This window comes from Salvelinus sp. IW2-2015, linkage group LG6.1 (genome assembly GCF_002910315.2).
Source record: "Salvelinus sp. IW2-2015 linkage group LG6.1, ASM291031v2, whole genome shotgun sequence".
NCBI classification, from domain to species: Eukaryota; Metazoa; Chordata; class Actinopteri; order Salmoniformes; family Salmonidae; genus Salvelinus; species Salvelinus sp. IW2-2015.
The window spans coordinates 16,351,365-16,371,066 of NC_036845.1; the positions used below are offsets into that span (position 1 = coordinate 16,351,365).

The following is a 19,702-nucleotide window of genomic DNA, read 5'->3' on the forward strand; positions in this document are numbered from 1 at the left end:
ACAATATAGAGATAAAATGGATATCGATTTTGAGACATGACATGTAGTACATGTATTTTCATATTTTAGTATACACTTTTCATATTCATTTGAAATTCCTGTTCCCACAAAAACAAGTGTATCCTTGTAAATGTCAACGGAGTACTAAGCGTATTCGAGTGCTTCCCGAACACAGGACAGACCCACTCCGACATCGGAGATGTCCCATGCTTCTCCATTAGCAGTTGCAAGAGGCTGGAACCTCAATCCTATATGCCCTCAGCAGCAGCCCACTGCCCAGGTGTACAGAGGAAAGAAACCACGGAGGACCTGAGAGCCTTCCTGGGAGGGACTTCGCTTTGTATCCTAGAGTTAGTCAAATCCGCTCCATGCATGGTAGSAACACGAAAGAGAAGACTAGATACACAGTGCCCAATGCCAGAAAAAGCTGCCCGGTATATGTGCACACAAGACACACACTTCCACACATCCCTCCAACACACACTAAGTGTACACACTCCTGTGTTTCCCACCTATTCTCCTGCCCCTATTCTTATGAGCGTCATGGCCTTAGAGAAAGATTCCATGAGCCCAAGGCCAAACATAAGGCTGGGACAGTTAGGTTTCACCGAGACACACAGTTTAATTACAGTCATGCAGCAGCCTCTGCATATGACTCGGTAAACAGTCAAAATCTAACTTGTCAAACTGCACAGCAGCCTTTGCCTGTACCCCAGTTAGATATTCCCAATCAAACGACAGCCTTGCCTTTTGTAATAGAAAGAGCAGACCTGTCCAGCAGACTGAGTGTGTGGAAACATGCATGCACAGCTCCCCTTTGGGTACTGAATACAATTCGGAAGGGCTATGCTTTGCAGTTCGCTCGCAGGCCACCGGGTTTCACTCGTGTCACACCCAAGACAGTTTCAGCTCAAGCAGCCTCTATTCTAGAACAGGAAAAAATGGGAAGCAGACAACAATACAGGTCTGTAGTGACATGACTTTAATTAATCTGATGACTGTTACATATTTAATCCACTAACTATGTTTAATTRTTACCCAATTAAATTAATCATGTAACAATTAACTCAGTAGGAATTTGGGGCACCACAGRATAAGTTGTTTACCATCTCCCGAATTAAACTCTAGAAGATATATAAGTTATATATCGATAACAGTCACTTATTAATCATTACCTCATATCAGTCTCATTCTGAGCAGTCGCAACATTTTTGGATCCGCAAGAACCCCAACCTTGAGCCTTATTCAGTACTACACAAATGTATTTAATCATTTATTAACTAACTAAATAATAACACAGGATACACACACACTTACATGAGACTGTCACACCCTGACCTTAGTTCCTTTGTTATGTCTCTATTTTGGTTTGGTCAGGGCGTGAGTTGGGGTGGGCATTCTATGTTTTTGTTCTGTGTTTTATATTTCTATGTGTTTGGCCGAGTGTGGTTCTCAATCAGAGGCAGCGGTCTATCGTTGTCTCTGATTGAGAACCATACTTAGGTAGCCTCATCCCACCTGTGTTTTGTGGGTAGTTGTTTCCTGTTTTGTGTGTCTGCACCAGCCAGAACTGTTTCGGTCGTTATCTTTGTTATTTTTGTTATTTCAGTGTTCAATCTTGGTTTCATTAGACCAGAGAATCGTTTTTMTCATGGTCTGGGGGTCCTTTAGGTGCCTTTTGGCAAACTCCAAACAGGCTGTCATGGGCCTTTTGCTAAGTAGTGGTTCCCGTCTGGCCACTCTGCCATTAAGGCCTGATTGGTGGAGTGCTGCAGAGATGGTTGTCCTTCTGGAAGGTTCTCCCATCTCCACAGAGGAACTCTGGAGTTCTGTCAGAGTGACCATCGGGTTCTTGGTCACCTCCCTGACCAAGGCCCTTCTCCTCCGATGTCTCAGTTTGGCAGGGCAGCCAGCTCTAGGAAGAGTCTTGGTGTTTCCAAACTTCTTCCATTTAAGAATGATGGAGGCCACTGTGTTCTTAGGGACCTTCAACGCTGCAGAAATGTTTTGGTATCCTTCCCCAGGTCTGTGCCTCAACACAATCCTGTCTCGGAGCTCTACGGACAATTTTTTTGACCATGGCTTGGTTTTTGCTCTGACATGCACTGTCAACTGTGGGACCTTATATAGACAAGTGTGTGCCTTTCCAAATCATGTCCAATCAATTAAATTTACCACAAGTTGACTCCAATCAAGTTGTAGAGACATATCAAGGATGATCAATGGAAACAGGAGGCACCTGACCTCAATTTCATGTCTCATAGTGTAACAGTATAACTTTAGACCGTCCCCTCGCCCCGACACGGGCGCGAACCAGGGATCCTCTGCACACATCAACAACTGACACCCACGAAGCGTCGTAACCCATCGCTCCACAAAAGCCGCGGCTCTTGCAGAGCAAGGGGCAACACTTCTTCTAGGTTTCAGAGCAAGTGACGTAACTGATTGAAACGCTATTAGCGCGTACCCGCTAACTAGCTAGCCATTTCACATCCGTTACAATAGCAAAGGGTCTGAATACTTATGTAAATTAGGTATTTCAGATTTGTATTTTTAAATATGGGGTATTATGGGGTATTGTGTGTAGATTGATGAAGAACAAAAGTAATTTAATCAATTTTAGAATAAGTCTGTAATGTAACAAAATGTGGAAAAAGGGAAGGCGTCTCAATACTTTAACCCACTGTATACTGAAACTATGGTGAAACTATAAAGAAATGACCAGTAAGTTACATAATAGTTACTTAAGTACAGTGCCGAAATAACTTGGTGATGCACGGAAAGTAATAGGAAACAACAGCGAAACATGACGGCAACAACAAGGTAACTACCCAGCTATAACCAAAGACACAAAAGGTACGTTTTGAGGTTGGACCACATACAGTACATGTATGATGTCGTTTCTCAAACGATTCTGTTAGATAAACAGTCTTTCTACGAAAGTTCAAGTACATTCTTATAAGTATAAACAGTGCTGCTGAGAAGATGGAAAATGTCTGAAAGACTTACTATATAACTTTTGCTAATTTGCCTCTATTATTGATAGTTCTTCAGTAAAGAATAATTGTTTCTACATAACAACCAGAGAAATGTATATACAGTTGAGTCGGAAGTTTAACATCACCTTAGCCAATACATTTAACTCAGTTTTTCACAATTCTGACATTTAATCCTAGTAAAAATGCCCTGTTTTAGGTCGTTAGGATATTTTAAGAATGTGAAATGTCAGAAAATAGTAGAGAGAAGGATTTATTTCAGCTTTTATTTTTTCATCACATTCCAGTGGGTCAGAAGTTTATATAACTCAATTAGTATTTGGTAGCATTGCCTTTAAATTTTGGTGAATTTTGGCCCAATCCTCCTGACAGAGCTGGTGTACTGAGTCAAATTTGTAGGCCTCCTTGCTCGCACACGCTTTTTCAGTTCTGCCCACAAATTTTCTATAGAATGGAGGTCAGGGCTTTTGTGTGCGACTCCGATACCTTGACTTTGTTGTCCTTAAGCCATTATGCTTGGGGTCATTGTCCATTTGGAAGACCCATTTGCGACCAAGCTTTCACTTCCTGACTGATGTCTTGAGATGTTGCTTCAATATATCCAATAATTTTCCTCCCTCATGATGCCATATATTTTGTGAAGTGCACCAGTCCCTCCTGCAGCAAAGCACCCGCACAACATGATGCTGCCACCCCCGTGCTTCACGGTTGGGATGGTGTTCTTCGGCTTGCAAGCCTCCCCTTTTCTCCTCCAAACATAACGATGGTCATTATGGCCAAACAGTTCTATTTTTGTTTCATCAGACCAGAGGACATTTCTACATAAAGTACGATCTTTGTCCCCATGTGCAGTTGCAAACCGTAGTCTGGCTTTTTTTATGGTGGTTTTGGAGCAGTGGCTTCTTCCTTGCTGAGCGGCCTTTCAGGTTATGTCGATATAGGACTCGTTTTACTGTGGATATACAGTAGATACTTTTGTACCTGTTTCCTCCAGCGTCTTCACAAGGTCCTTTGCTGTTGTTCTGGGTTTGATTTGCACTTTTAGCACCAAAGTACGTTCATCTCTAGGAGACAGAACGCGTCTCCTTCCTGAGCGGTATGACAGCTGCGTGGTCCTATGGTGTTTATACTTGCCTACTATTGTTTGTACAGATGAATGTGGTACCTTCAGGCGTGCAGAAATTGCTCCCAATGATGAACCAGACTTGTGGAGGTCTACAATTTTTTTTTCTGAGGTCTTGGCTGATTTCTTTGGATTTTCCCATGATGTCAAGCAAAGAGGCACTGAGTTTGAAGGTAGGCCTTGAAATACATCCACAGGTACACCTCCAATTGACTCAAAGTATGTAAATTAGCCTATATGAAGCTTCTAAAGCCATGACATMATTTACTGGAATTTTCCAAGCTGTTTAAAGGCACAGTCAACTTAGTGTATGTAAACTTCTGACCCACTGGAATTGTGATAGAGTGAATTATAAAATAACCTGTGAAATAACCTGTCTGTAAACAATTGTTGGAAAACGTACTTGTGTCATGCACAAAGTAGATGTCCCTAACCGACTTGCCAAAACTATAGTTTGTTAACAAGAAATTTGTGGAGTGGTTGAAAAACGAGTTTTAATGACTCCAACCTAAGTGTATGTAAACCTCCGACTTCAACTGTAACTTTACATCAGTATTTAGCGGCTAAATAGTAACTATTAACAGGTTATTACCTYGTTTGTACCTGGTCGTTGCAGTCTTGTTTCGCTGTTGTTTCATATTACTTTCCRGATGTTACCCTGTTGTTTTAGCACTCTAAACTAAAGTGCTACCACCCTGGTACCTACCAAACAAATTGATTCACCTGAAATGCACAGACAAACTGGCCACATCCACACACTTGCCTAACCTCTCCTAACCCGTGAAGTAACAAATCACACACATACAATACACATTTGTTTTTGACTCAAGCCAGCCTTAATGCTACTCCCTTAGCCTTACACATATTCATAGGCGGCGTGTCCAATAAGCTAAGCTTCCCTTAAAGTAACTTGAATGGAACTTGCCATAATGATATACTCCTGTCTATACACAAAAAAATGTAATCCTTCAAAACACTACACCAGAGAGCATGATTTAGCCACAGAGGATTATTAGCTTGTTTTWWAAAAAATWGTGGTGGATTGTTTTAAATTACCAGCACATCCAGCTGGGAAGCTCGCAATTTAGGAAGCGTGCAGTTTGGGCAAGCATGCAGCRAATATCAGAGCTGATTTTTGACATATCCCCGGCGAGTGCGCATATTCACTGTCTTTATCGTGGCAAGTTATTTTGGGACAATAATTTTCTCATCCAGGCTAGATAGACTACATAGCCTACAATGTCTCCCCTTTTCATAGGCCTCAATTAGATGTTGTTTTTATTGATCTCAGTKTGTCATTTTCAGCAAATCAGCCTACCCTGTCATTTTGTGGTATTAAAGATTATGCTAATGTCTCCAGTCATGGCAAGTAAAGTGTTGTAGAATTGCACGAAATGTGTTTATAAAACTCTACATTTTTCTCGTGTCCTGCTAAAGAATGTTCCTCTAGCTGGGGCTGAGCTCTGGATGTGAGCAAAGAAAGGAGAAGAAAAGCAGGTATTTTTTTGTGAACAGTGAGTTATATTTTTGCCTGTTTTATATTAGTCTGATCCGTGCAATGCCTCATCATAAAAGGTGCATATTTTTGTGAAAAAAATTGCTTCCCCCAATCTTGAAACCCACATGAGTATTGACATACTCAAAACACACACATGAAGATAGCTTTGGCTTGATATTTCCTTGCAAGGTAGGCCTACGAGTGCATCAACCCAGCATGAGACAATGTAAAGGGTGACATCTAGTGGGAAAAACTGTTCTGTACCATAGAATATATCAATTATAGTGAACTAGAGCCTACATTTCACGAGGCCAGATACTTATCACTGTATAAAAACATTTACACTGTAGSTTAAGCCTATATCATCACTGTAGCCTATTGTTAATGTCTAGAAGCTTCTAAAGTTTTCATGGAGAGCAATTCCAGTAAGACAATGAAAAAGGCCTACAGGCATAGCTGCAGGAAGATGTTTGGGAGGGGGGGTGTAGCTGGTCCACAGGACTAGTTAAGGCCCAATTTTTTTCAATTATTATATTTTTTTATTCTGCACCCTCAGCACCCCTACTTCCTATTGCTATACCTATAGGTATAACATGTCCATAATTTTGGTGAATTTATTTAGAAGACTTAGTAAAAGCATAAGGGCAGGGTTAGTTTCAGTTTCAGAAATTCAAGAATTGAATTTGACTTCTCCGCTAGGACTGAGAAAATGTAGCTCTACAGTAACGTAGGCTGTAATTTGAAAGCAATTTGGGAGGACTTTAACAAGTTGGGGCCGTGGCCACACAGGAATAAAGGAAGGACACTGTTGAGCACGAGAGAGGGAGGTGCTGCGGTTGCGAAGTCATAACCATAGCGTACATCAGAAATGCAAAATGTATGGTCGAGATGAAAATGGAGCACCACTACTTGAAAGTTAAGGTAAATTCTAAAAGCCATTGTCAACGTTGTGTATTTGTACAAAGCTAATGATTTACTATATTAGTTTCACTCAAACGTCATATGACTCTGATTTACGTGTCACCTGTACTTGTATTCCACTGTCGTGAGAAAAACACGGCGCCAGGCTCTCCTGTACAAACGAATACACTAATCCGTTGTCTGCCTCTGCATTGTCGGCCTTTGTAATGTAACGTAGTTTTTGTATATGCTATTTTATTATTTACATGGGTAAATCATTTTATATTGGTTTGGGATTAATCTAGTTATTTGCTTTCATGATTCGTCTAGGGTGCTTCAGGCTATGGTAATGTTGAATAACATTTGGGAAGTTTACAATAGGTTTACCAGTTTAATTGTGTAGTTTCAGTGATACATTGCAATAAACTAAAAACGGTKTGCAATTGCTGTAGACCTATGACACGTTAGCCTAATGTGAATACAAAGATATTAGGCCTACAACGTAATACAAATGTAATGCAGTACAGTCAATATGTCAAGTTGTCAACTGAATTATTTGCATATTACTCTAACATAATACAGTATGTCAGCCAAACTACACAGAACAAAACTATAAAGTGTTGGTTTCATGAGCTGAAATTAAAGATCCCAGAAATGTTTCATATGCACTAAAAGCTTATTTCTCTCAAATTTTGTTGACACATTTGTTTACTTCTCTGTTAGTGGACGGCAGGTAGCCTAGCGGTTAAGAGTTGCTGGTTCAAATCCCTGAGCCGACTAGGTGAAGAATTTGTCGATGTGCCTTGAGCAGGGCGCTTAACCATAATATTGTATGTAAAAATGTTAGTGAGCATTTCTCCTTTGCCAAGATAATCCATCCACCTGACAAGTGTGGCATATCAAGAAGCTGATTAAGCAGCATGAGCATTACACAGGTGCACCTTGTGCTGGGGACAATAAAAGGACACTCTAAAATGTGCATCACAATGCCACAGATGTCTCAAGTTCTGAGGCCGTGTGCAACTGGCATGCTGACAGCAGGAATGTCCATCAGAGCTGAATTGAATGTTCATTTCTCTACTACAATGTCGTTTTACAGAATTTGGCAGTACTTCCAACCGGCCTCACAAACGCAGACCAGCCAATGATCTCCACATCCGGTTTCTTCACCTGCGGGATCGTCTGAGATCAGCCAGCTGATGAAACTGGGTTTGCACAACCGTAGAATTTCTGCACAAACTGTCAGAAATTGTCTCAGGGAAGCTCATTTGCATGCTCGTCGTCCTCAACAGGGTCTTGACCTGACTGCAGTTCGGCATCGTAACTGACTCCAGTGGGCAAATGCTCACCTTCGATTGCCGCTGGCACGCTGGAGAAGTGTGCTCTTCACGGATGGATCTCGGTTTCAACTGTACCGGGTAGATGGCAAACGTGTGGGCGAGCAGTTTGCTGATGTCAACGTTGTGAACAGAGTGCCCCATGGTACCGGTGGGGTTATGGTATGGGCAGGCATTAGCTACAGACAACAAATACAATTGCATTTTATTGATGGCAATTTGAATGCACTGATATACAGTGATGAGATCCTGATGCTCATCGTCGTGCTATTCATCCGCCGCCATCACCTCATGTTTCAGCATGATAATGCACAGCCCCATATTGCAAGGATCTGTACACAATTCCCGGAAGCTGAAATTGTCCCAGTTCTTCCATGGCCTGCATACTCACCAGACATGTCGCCCATTGAACATGTTTGGAACGCTCTGGAGCGACGCGTATGACAGCGTGCTCCAGTTCTCGCCAATATCCAGCAACTTCGCACAGCCATTGAAGAGGAGTGGGACAACATTCCACAGGCCACAATCAACCGCTTGATCAACTCTATGCGAAGGAGATCTGTCGCGCGGCATGAGGCGAATGGTGGTCACACCAGATACTGACTGGTTTTCGGATTATCGCCCCTACCTTTTTTGGGGTGGGTTATTTGTGACCAGCAGATGCATATCTATATTCCAAGTCTTGTGAAATCCATAGATTAGGGCCTAATTTATTTATTTCAATTGACTGATTTCCTTATGTGAACTGTAACTCAGTAAGATATTAGAAATTGTCGCATTTTATACAGTGCCGTGAAAAAGTATTTGCCCCCTTTCTGATTTTCTCTATTTTTGATGCTGATGCAAAACCTAATATTAGATAAAGGGAACCTGAGTTTACAAATAACAAAACATGGATTTATTTTTTTAATAACAAAGTTATGTAACACCCAATTCCGTTGTGTGAATAAGTAACTGCCCCCTTACATTCAATAACTGGTTGTGCTACCTTTAGCTGCAATGACTGCAACCAAATGCTTCCTGTAGTTGTTGATCAGTCTCTCACATCGCTGTGGAGGAATTGTGGCCCACTCTTGCCTGCAGAACTGCTTTAACTCAGCGACATTTGTGGGTTTTCAAGCATAAACTGCTCGTTTCAAGTCCAGCCACAACATCTCAATTGGGATTTGACTAGGCCATTTCAAAACTTTAAATTCGTTCCTTTTTAGCCATTTTCATGTAGACCTGATTGTGTATTTTGGATCATTGTCTTGCTGCATGACCCAGCTGCGCTTTAGCTTCAGCTCACAGACGGATGACCTGACATTCTCTGATACTGAGCAGAATTCATTTTTCCTTCTATTAAGGCAAGTCGTCCAGGTCTTTGGGCAGCAAAGCATCCCCAAACCATCACACTACCACCACAATGCTTGACAGTTGGTATGAGGTTCTTACTGTGGAAGGCAGTGTTTGGTTTTCGCCAGGCATAATGGGAGAACTGCTATCTATAAAGTTGACTCAGGTTTGCCGAAAAGCACCTGGATGATCATCAAAAAGAATGTTCTTTGGACTACTTTTGTTCAGTATATTTGCATAACATTGTCTTGAATTTAACTAAAGTCTCTCTCTGTTCAATCCAGGCAACCGTATCAACATGAAAAATAAGCCATAACCCTCCCAAGCTGAACAGCTGCACAGGAAAGCCCAGACTGACAGTAGTAGAAGATGGACCAGGCCTTTCCCAGTCTCCAGACCCCAGCCACTGAGCTCCAACTCAGGGTGGACTTCTTCAGAAAGTTGGGCTACTCCCCCATGGAGGTTCGGGCCGCCCTGCTTAAGCTAGGCCTGAGTACAGACACCAACTCTGTACTGGGGGAGTTGGTCCGTAGCGGAGCCAGCACTGGTACTTCTAACTCCACCATTCCTGAGAGTGGTGAAGATACTACTGGCCCCAAAAGCCACACAGGCTCCAGCATGGCCTCCTCTAGGACCCATGGCTCCCAAGGAGACAGACCAGTCTCATTACTGGAAGACAGGAGGGACACAGACAGTGGACTGAAACCTATCGTCATTGACGGCAGCAATGTGGCCATGAGGTGAGCGAGAAGAGAGGAAGGGATTATTCTTGTTTTGTTTGTAAGAGCTAGCATTCAATTGAAGTGTTTCAATGAGTTCAGCTCTGTGCATGCGCGCCTGTATGTCATGGTCATGACAGTCCTGCCCTGTAAGGGTTAAGGTGTTATTGTGGTTGAGAAATTAGATGAAGCGGATGTACTGTATTATGTTATCCTCACGTGGTTGGTTGTAGATCACAATGAAAATGACAGCCAGCTATGCAAAAATACCTGTAAACTACAGGTGTACAACTACTCATTATCAGCAGTTGAACTATGACCCTGCATCACAAGAACCACGAGCTCTTCTCATACACCTTAATAATTTTGTCAGCTGGGTTTGAAGAGGTAGTTATCCATGCCTGTGCATGCCTTTGCTAAGGTTAATGCTGCACTATATGCAAATCTCCTACGCAAGTCTCTGCCTCGCACTGGCTCCCAGTGATAGCTATGTGTCAAGGCGGTGTTTATATTGTCAGGATAGAGTTCATATTGAACAGGCCAGACGACATTGTCACTCAGTCTTATGTCTTTTTAGTTCAAGTGTTTGTAATTACAACCATTTTAACTTGTCTCCTTATTACATGTATGGAGCCAAGCCAACATTTTAGAACTTCCATTATTACAGTTTGATTACCTAGCTATTTGAGTATACAGTGTATGTTTGGACTCGATTCAAATCATAAACCAATAAGGAAACACAACCCACGTGTATGTTCAAAGGAATGTCAGATTCACAAGTGACAGCAGGTTAAAGCAGTTAAAACCATTGGGCCAGTAAACAAAAGATTGCTGGTTCAAATCTCCAAGCYGACTGGGTGACAAATCTGTTGATGTACCCTTGAGCAAGGCACTTGACCCTGATTTATCTGGATAAGAGCGTCTGCTAAATGACCAAAAAAATGTAGGGTGTCCAATCAAAAATATATTTTTTACCAATGGATAAAATAATATGTTAATTGTGTAGACACTTCTCTAAGAAAACCAATGGTCCAAACCCCATGTATCTATAATAATCCGTTCAGTTTATTGCCCTTGTAGGATGGCCAAGATTAGGGTGACTAAATCAATGGAAGCCAGATGTGTTTTTTTTTATATAATAAAAAAAGGGGGGGTTCAAAAATCTGGAAAATAGCATTGTGTCAGCTAGGCTGGATGCTGTGCGAGAATTGAGGCAAACTGACCTGCTCAAAGTTGAACTCGTCATCYTWCTTCTCTAATCCGGAGGACATAAAATAGTAGAGGTAAGATAGATATMAATTTTGAGACATGACATGTTACATTTTCCTGTTACATTTTGAAGATTTCACCAAAAAAAAAACGCTTCTTTAATCAGGACAACAGTTTTCAGCTGTGCTAACAATCACAAAATTGTTTTCTAATGATCAATTAGCCTTTTAAAATGACAAACTTGGATTAGCTAACACAACGTGCCATTGGAACACAGGAGTGATGGTTGCTGATAATAGGCCTCTATATGCCTATGTAGATATTCCATTAAAAATCAGCTATCCAGCTACAATGGTCATTTAYGACATTAACAATGTCTACACTGTATTTCTGATCAATTTGATGTTATTTTAATGGACAAAAAAATGGCTTTTCTTCCAAAAACAAGGACAGTTCTATGTGACCCCGAACTTTTGAACGGTAATGTACGTAAAATAGGACCTTGATGTACAGTATAGCTGTCATTCTGTCACATGTTATTATCTTATAACAGCTACTTTTACTTTAATGATGTCGTGCTACTTTACTCCTCAGAAAGAGTACTGTTTGAGCTGCATGCCTGTGTTCCTGTATTTTTTTAACTATGCAATTCTTGTCATTCACTTGCATTGCCACTGAAGCGAATGCATTGTAGACAGAGGAGAAATKATTTGGTCAGATTAACTTTTCTCTACCTTTTTAACAATGAAACAATCAGAGATCGACATAACTTTCTCCTTCCTTTTAAATCTGCCCTCTTCACTAGAAAGGTTTGTTGATTCATAGAAAGTAATGACATATTTATTTATCCCATTTCCTGCTCTCTTGTCTCCCTTCCAGTCATGGTAACAAGGAAGTGTTCTCCTGTAGGGGAATTGAGTTGGCAGTGATCTATTTCCTGGATAGAGGTCACTCAACTGTCATTGTGTTTGTGCCCTCCTGGCGCAAGGAGCAGCCCAGGCCTGATGTCCCCATCACAGGTGAGATTCACAAATACAGTGCATTCAGAAAGTATTAAGAACCCTTGACTTTTCCACATTGTTACATTACAGCCTTATTCTAAAATGGATGAAATAAATTAAAATCCTCATCAATTTACACACAATACCCAATTTTTTTGCAAATGTATTAAAAATAAAAAACTGAAATACCTTATTTACATAAGTATTCAGGCACTTTGCTATGAGACATGAAATTGAGCTCAGGTGCATCCTGGTTCCATTGATCAACCTTGAGATGTTTCTACAACTTGATTGGAGTCAAGTTGTGGTATAGCCCAGACTTGAACCCGATCATAGCCCAGACTTGAACCCGATCGAACATCTGTGGAGAGACCTGAAAATAGCTGTGCAGCGACGCTCCCCATCCAACTTGACAGAGCTTGAGAGGATCTGCAGTGAAAAATAGGAGAAWCTCCCCAAATACAGGTGTGTCAAGCTTGTAGCGTCATACCCAAGAAGACTCGAGACTGTAATCGCTGCCAAAGGTACTTCAATAAAGTACTGAGTAAAGGGTCTGAATACTTATTTTAAAAATTATACATTTGCCAACATTTCTCAACTTGTTTTTTCTTTTTCATTATGTTGTATTGTGTGTAGATTGATGAGAAGAAAAATTAAACTATTTAATCCACTTTAGAAAAGGCTGTAACGTAAAAATGTGGAAAAAGTCAAGGGGCCTGAATACTTTCTGAATGCACTGTAGTTTAAATTAGACTCTGTTTCTGAATATTAATACTTTAATACCAGGGGATTTTGAAAACACAAACTATGTTCATGTACAACATGAAACAATGCTTTTACGGACAGTTTCCGGGACGGAGATTAATCTCTCTTTTTAGGCCAGGATTAGGTTTGTCTATGGAAATTAATTTTGTGAGGTCAGCAATACATAAAAATACTAGACACAGATAATCAACACAATAGAATAAAGTACAATACAGTATTCATTGTGACTATCTCTTTAAAATAATGCAATACATTCCCTTATCTCGTTTATATGCAGGGGTTTTGGTAAGTACACTCACTGCACCTACGGTATGTTTCCAGTCATATGATGTGTCTGTAATATGAGACTGAGGCAAAAGGCATTGGGAAACTCCACCAGAGGGTATTATTGGACAAATGTTGAAATGCTGAAATCAAGAAATACTGCCTGACGTCATACTCTAGGCTTTCTGAAAAAAATTCKAAATAAATGTTCCCAATTTGGGATTGCTTCAACCCACATCATGTTGTCGAACACAGCAGTGACTCTTGTCCATGTATCTGAAGGCTATCTTTTAGGAGGTGTTTGTGTTAACCTAGCGTAACCACTAACAAAGCCAGTGTGCAGTAGGGTGGACCACTATTTGAAGCTGAGGCATCATCACTTGGTGCCCACTGCTTGCATGGTTCAGTGGCTTTGTCTGAGGTGGAGCAAGCATGCCAAAAGTTATATTTTCAGTCCCAGTAACCAGGAAGTAAAAATAACCGCAACAGTCAGTCCTACCTGGGAATTGGAAATCCCCACCAGGAAGTGAAACTGTTTTTCTCACACACTCAGGTTACTGTCTGAAACTGTGTCTTTTAACTGTTTCTAATTGAGCGTTAAGGTTTACATGTCAAGTGATTGTTGTTACCTGAACAATCAAAGCGTTTTTGACACAGACAGTTGACATTTGTGAGTGCATTTCAGGCTTTAGTCAATAGTAGTCTCTAAAAACCTCAAGAAAATTGTTCAATATGGAGCTCTGTCTCACACTTATTTAAGTCAGGGTCCATATTCAAGGGTATCATTAGGAGCACTAGGAAATAATACATTACTTTTAGGTCATATTGAACACTGTGCACACAGGTGCATTTATTCAACATTAATTTTGGATGTATTTGTCAATGCTTTAATTTAGTCTGCTGGGAGGTTTCCATGTTATATGATATTGGGGATGTGGGTTGTGATGTTTGAACAGCTTATGTAATAATTAAAGTCATGTAATATTTGTTATAAACGATTGATGGCTTTGTGCTCTGTGTGTTTTGTCTCAGGGATTTTTTTTCTCCACAGTTGATGGATTTGTGTTTTGCGTGTCCCCTGTTTGATTTGGTACACTATACCATATTTGATTGAAGCAATGTTATGCAACCCTTTATTATCATAGTTTCGCCTGGCTTGTTCATCATGCAAAGGTATAGAATATGTTGTTTTTAAATATTAGTCATGTTAATGTGTACTAAGAAGACAAGGTAAGGCAGTGGAATAATTTGTGTCAAACAGAATTCCAATATGATGAAAGACCAAACATAAAGCGAACCATCTCWGCTTCTTACATCGCCAGCAACAGCTGTCCATGTAATCTTATTCATTATTATCTATACGGCAAAACTGATCCGAAATCAGCACTCCTACTCTGAGAAGCTTTATGAATAAAGGCCCTTGACTGGGACATAATAAAACACTTGGTGAAACATCTGCACGTTTATTTCCAGACCAACACATTCTAATGGAGCTAGAGAAGAAGAAGATAGTTGTCTTCACTCCCTCGAGACGTGTCGGTGGTAAACGGGTGGTCTGCTACGACGACCGTTTTATTGTGAAGCTGGCCTACGAGTCGGACGGCGTGATCGTGTCTAACGACACCTATAGGGACCTCCAGGGAGAGCGTCCGGAGTGGAAGCGCTGTATCGAGGAGAGGCTGCTTATGTACTCTTTCGTCAATGACAAGTGAGTGCTGGATTTATTTCTTTTTAAAATGGGGGGGATGACAGGCATTGCATTAAGGGGAGATTGATAGAGAGAAGATACAATGGTGAAGAGGCCAGTGGGCCGGAATTCAATCCCACGCAGGCAGGGGAACCATACATGTGGTATGGGGGGTTTCAGCAGGTAACATATGTCATAAATACTGATTTTGGACAGAAACATGAGAGATGGAGAGATGTATAAAAACAGGTTTTTAACTCTTTAAAAAAAAAACATGTATTAATCATGCATTGATGTCAAGGGTAGATATGTAGAACAATTTGAGTCATGTACATGGTTCTCTAGTCAGGATTCAGCCCAGAAATAGCGAGCAACTTGGTTCCGAAAAGCTGATTTCACCTTTTAGAGCAGTGTAAAACACCAACTGGTTGATCTCCAAGGCATTCCTAGACGATTGCCAAACATTTCTGTAAAAAACTCAATGACAAAGCCTTGCGTTCCTATTTTTATTTTATTAGTCTCGCGCTGTTGGCGGCAGGTGCACCCGATTCAGCTGCCCTGCATGCCAGGTAGGTGAAGTGTTCCATTTTTAAACCATTTCATGTGTCTGAAGGTACAAACTCTGCCTTCCCGGCGGGCCCGGAGAGTAAATCAAGTGCACTATAGGCCTACCAATCAGATGGCTCAGATTACCATGTCTGTAGTAATGTAGCAAGCATAAAAGAAAGCTACAGAAAAGTTGATATTTAAGAACTTTTAAAACATGACTCAACAAATACAGCGAACAGCTGGTGTTTTTATGAACTTGTTGATGTTTAAGTTCTTTCTCAGCACTGTCAACTCTTTTATTTTATTTTTTATTTTTACACTTTTATAAGTCATAAAGTGCACGTTCATCCTACTTCCACTCGCGCTACAACCAGCACTGCCGCTGTAATGAATGAGTGGAAAGGTGCATCGGTGGGTTGCGTGGTTATTATTAGCGGCTTGGTTCTTTTTTAATATAGAGGAATATTTCACTTTCTCCGTTGAAAGTGTYGTAGAAATATTGGTCCAATAATATTTCTCAGATATCAGAACTTGTGAATTCAAAGTAAACTTTATTACAAAGTAAAAAGCCGAGCTGGTTCATGGATCAACTGTTTTTCCCAGCCTTAGCACACTCCTTTTATACAGTTTCATCCTTACATTACATACATAGAGAGGAGTGACTGTAAAAARAATTGCGCCACAATTGTTTCCAACCCTAAGTTCTTTCTTTGAGGCAGACTTTTTCCCACCTCAACAAATCATTTAACACTCTRCAAATCACTGAACMGATTATATTGGTGGCGCAACTGTGACAGTTTGGTTAAAAAGTAATAGGGGCCCCTACCAGGCTGCAGTCACAAGTAGATTATATCAGCACACTCCAGGCTATAGTCATAAATACATTCATTATATTGATTTTGACACTTCTTATCCAGGCATGCATCTAGATTACAATGTGTGTCTATTTATTTTGTATATTTGCTTTTCTTATGCTATACAGGTGTGGTTACAGGATCCTTTTAAAGCTTTTAATGATTCTGTTTTATTCCATTAATATTTCACAATATGCTACTGAAAAATCACCATAAAAGGAGTAACAACATGTATTTGTCCAGAGGCAGAAATAATGTGGTGCGACTCGAGTTTTGCCATCAGCTGGAAGACGTGTCCCTTTTTGGTCAGCGTAGAAAATGGAAAGAGGCGTTAAGAGGCGAACCTTCAGTCTGCTGCTCGCTCCCTCCACTGAGACTGACCATCAGATGCAGGCACCATCAGCCCAGTAAAATAAATTATTATATAAATGTAGCTCACTCAGCTGTGCCTCACAAGTAATACATCTGCTCTATTACCGGTGTGACCGTATAGCCTACCTAAAATGTATAAAAATGGTGCGAACAACAATACATTTGCAGGACAATTTCAAGCAAAGCCAATATGCGGTGATAAGGTATTGGACCTATAGCCTACTGCATAAACCTAATTGTTTCAGTACTGTTTTTAATAGGTTAATGTTGCATAGGCTTACATTTTTTAAAATGTAATCTTCTAAAACAAATCTGTGGTAGATCTCCGCTTGCATTTTGACTCAGTGATCTTGACTCAAAGGGTTGGTGACCACTCCTGTATGGTTAGAGGATGATTCATGAGACCTGTGTTAATGTAATTATTTCAGATATGAAAAGCAAACATTCCCTCTGGCTGCTCTGTGTTTTATTGTTCTAATCGATTAGATTCGATCCTCTATCACTTCTCTGCCTGTATGGTTTCTGATCAATATTACCCATTTCCGGCCCAGATTCATGCCCCCAGATGACCCGCTTGGTCGTCATGGTCCCAGTCTGGAGAACTTCCTGAGGAAGAAGCCTCTACTACCAGAACACAAACGCCAACTCTGTCCTTATGGTAAGATCTCAACCATAGAGATATATGAGTGAGATACCATAGGGTTCTAATTATATTGTCTGAATACTGACGCTTAGTTTAAAACCTGTCTTGTTGAAGCAGAAGAGAAACACAAAGTACTAATCTAGGATCAGGTTTCCATTAGGCATAACTGATTTTATATCAGCTCYTCTAATCTGAGACTCTTTGTGAAGAGTCAAGATACTTTCTCCTGTAGAATTGTTTTTTAGATTTAGGTAGAAATACTGTAACTGTCATGTTTAGTAACTCTCATTTATGTTTTCTATTTCAGGTAAAAAGTGCACGTACGGCGTAAAGTGTAAGTTCTACCACCCTGAGCGCACTCACCAATCCCACTGCTCATTGGCTGATGAGCTCAGGGAGAAGGCAAGGCTCTCCTCAGTAAAAGAGGACCGGAATCACATGATGTCACACCTGAGGGTCCCCCAGTCCGACCCGAGCCCCTTTCCCTCCTATTCTCTGGAGAATGACCTGGAGCACAGGCTGACGTTGGAGCACCGCGGTTCCCTGAGGGAGGGTCCCAATAGCCAGGTAACTGAGAACATGTTGCTGTCCTGGGATGGGCCACACTCCAGTAGGAACCAGCAGGCCCGCAGCCCCACAGCAGTAGGCCAAGGACAAATGGACTGGCCCAGTATGCTCTCCCCCTACGCTACTACTGACCTCCCCTATGCCAGCATCTCCCATGAGTGCCTGGACTCTGGTTTTGGCACCTATGAGAGCCAGTACTCAGATATGTCCCAAGGCCACAGCAAGTCCTTCAGTCCCAGGCAGCAGCAGCAACAGCAGGGCTTCCCCTCTGGTTCCAGACATCCAGGCATGCATCCAGAGAGGCTGGCCCAGGACAGCCTCCAGCCCTGCAGGTGTTGTTTCCATTTGGCTCCCTTCACAGGTCCCCAGCAGCAGCAGCACCATAGCAACCCACACCTCGAGTCCCAATCCCAGCCAAGGTATGACACCTACTCGCCTTCTCTGTTCCCACCCAACATGCACCACTACAGCCTCCCCTGCAACTTCCAGCAAGGCGGGGTGGGGGCACATAATTTCCACCCCCATCAGCACCCCCAGAAGTACTGGTCAGACCCCTTCCATGGCGGGGTCCCCCAGGCTAGGGCATCGTGTAGCCTCACCCCGAGCCCCCACCTCCATCACCCCCCTACCCCGCATGGGGCCCCCCACTCATGCTCCTCTTACAGGAATCAGCAGGAACTCAACTCCTGGGCCCAGCCACCTCCACCTTCTGCCTTTGACACAGACAGAGAGGAGCTCCGTAAGAAACTGCAGGCTATCTTCAACCCCCACCAAGTAGATACGGTCATGGGGATGTTCCCTCACCTGATGGACTCCCAGAAGCTGGCTGCGGAGATCCTCAATTTCAAATCTGATGGAGGGGCCTTCTGATGCCTCTAAGCATCTTGTCTAAGGGGTTAATTCAGGGTTGAGAAGCTTGCACAACTCTAACTTCCACATAAATCATTMATTGATTTCAATGGGATACTTGTGTGAAAATGTGCCTTGGTTAATTATTCTCTTGTTCTTTTCCTTTGTAATTTACTGTAACTGATTGAAAGGGCAACGTTTWATTGTTGATGTTGTCCTTCCTTAGCAGTCATGTGCTTGCATAGCTTATGTTAAATCCATGACAGGTTGTGTGTGCACAGTTTGGGAGAAGTGTGGAGAATTGGGATGAATCCCCTGTCGTGTTTAACTGGATTATTTGAAATGTATTGAAATTTGTATACATTTATAACAGTGTAGTCAAATYTTGCCTCTAGACTCAATACCACGGCAAACGTGAATCTAGAGTGTTTGACTGTTGATGCATATTGTATCATTTGGGATATACCGTATGTGATCTCTCGTTTGTCTGAAATTCAGCTCTCATGCAATAAGAATTGTCTCAAATAATGTCCTTGTCTGAAATTGCACCTTTTACTATTATGTTTTTTGTATATTGTGGTTCTGATGGCCATAATGTATTTCCTGTCTCATAGACCAATATATTTGGTATTCCATCTCTTTATGCAGTGTGGAATACAATGGTATACATTTTTTCCGTGTATAAAGCTACGCCCAAAGAGCCCCAAATACTATACAGTATCCTTCTAACCAAGAGAATCTGTGGAAGAAGCTGCCAAAGAAACTGAATTAATGTTGGAAAAGCACCTTGTCATTGACCCAAATATTGTAATTCCCCCATAGACCAGAATGTGATGTTCTCAGCAAGATAATGTATAAAAAATGTGTAATATGTAATATGTACAGTATGTCCTGTGAGGGTCTCTTGTAATCACCAAAGACTGGGTAAATCCAATAGATCTTTTAAAGTAACTGTCCAGTGTTTCCCGATTTCTATGAAATATGACCAAAAATKAATTACAATACAGTATGAGTGATTTTTGTTTTCCTTTAAA

At 41.3% G+C, this 19,702-nt stretch overlaps 1 protein-coding gene across 1 annotated transcript; it reads left to right on the plus strand.

Moving 5' to 3' along the window:
- The first annotated feature begins 6,339 nt into the window (after positions 1 to 6,339).
- Positions 6,340 to 19,702, plus strand: LOC111965205 (endoribonuclease ZC3H12A). The gene is made up of 6 exons (XM_023989239.2): positions 6,340 to 6,538; positions 9,474 to 9,929; positions 11,997 to 12,136; positions 14,621 to 14,855; positions 17,161 to 17,267; positions 17,560 to 19,702. Exons 2-6 carry the CDS (start codon positions 9,559 to 9,561, stop codon positions 18,687 to 18,689), a joined length of 1,983 nt encoding a protein of 660 aa, XP_023845007.1. The 5' UTR covers positions 6,340 to 6,538; positions 9,474 to 9,558; the 3' UTR covers positions 18,690 to 19,702.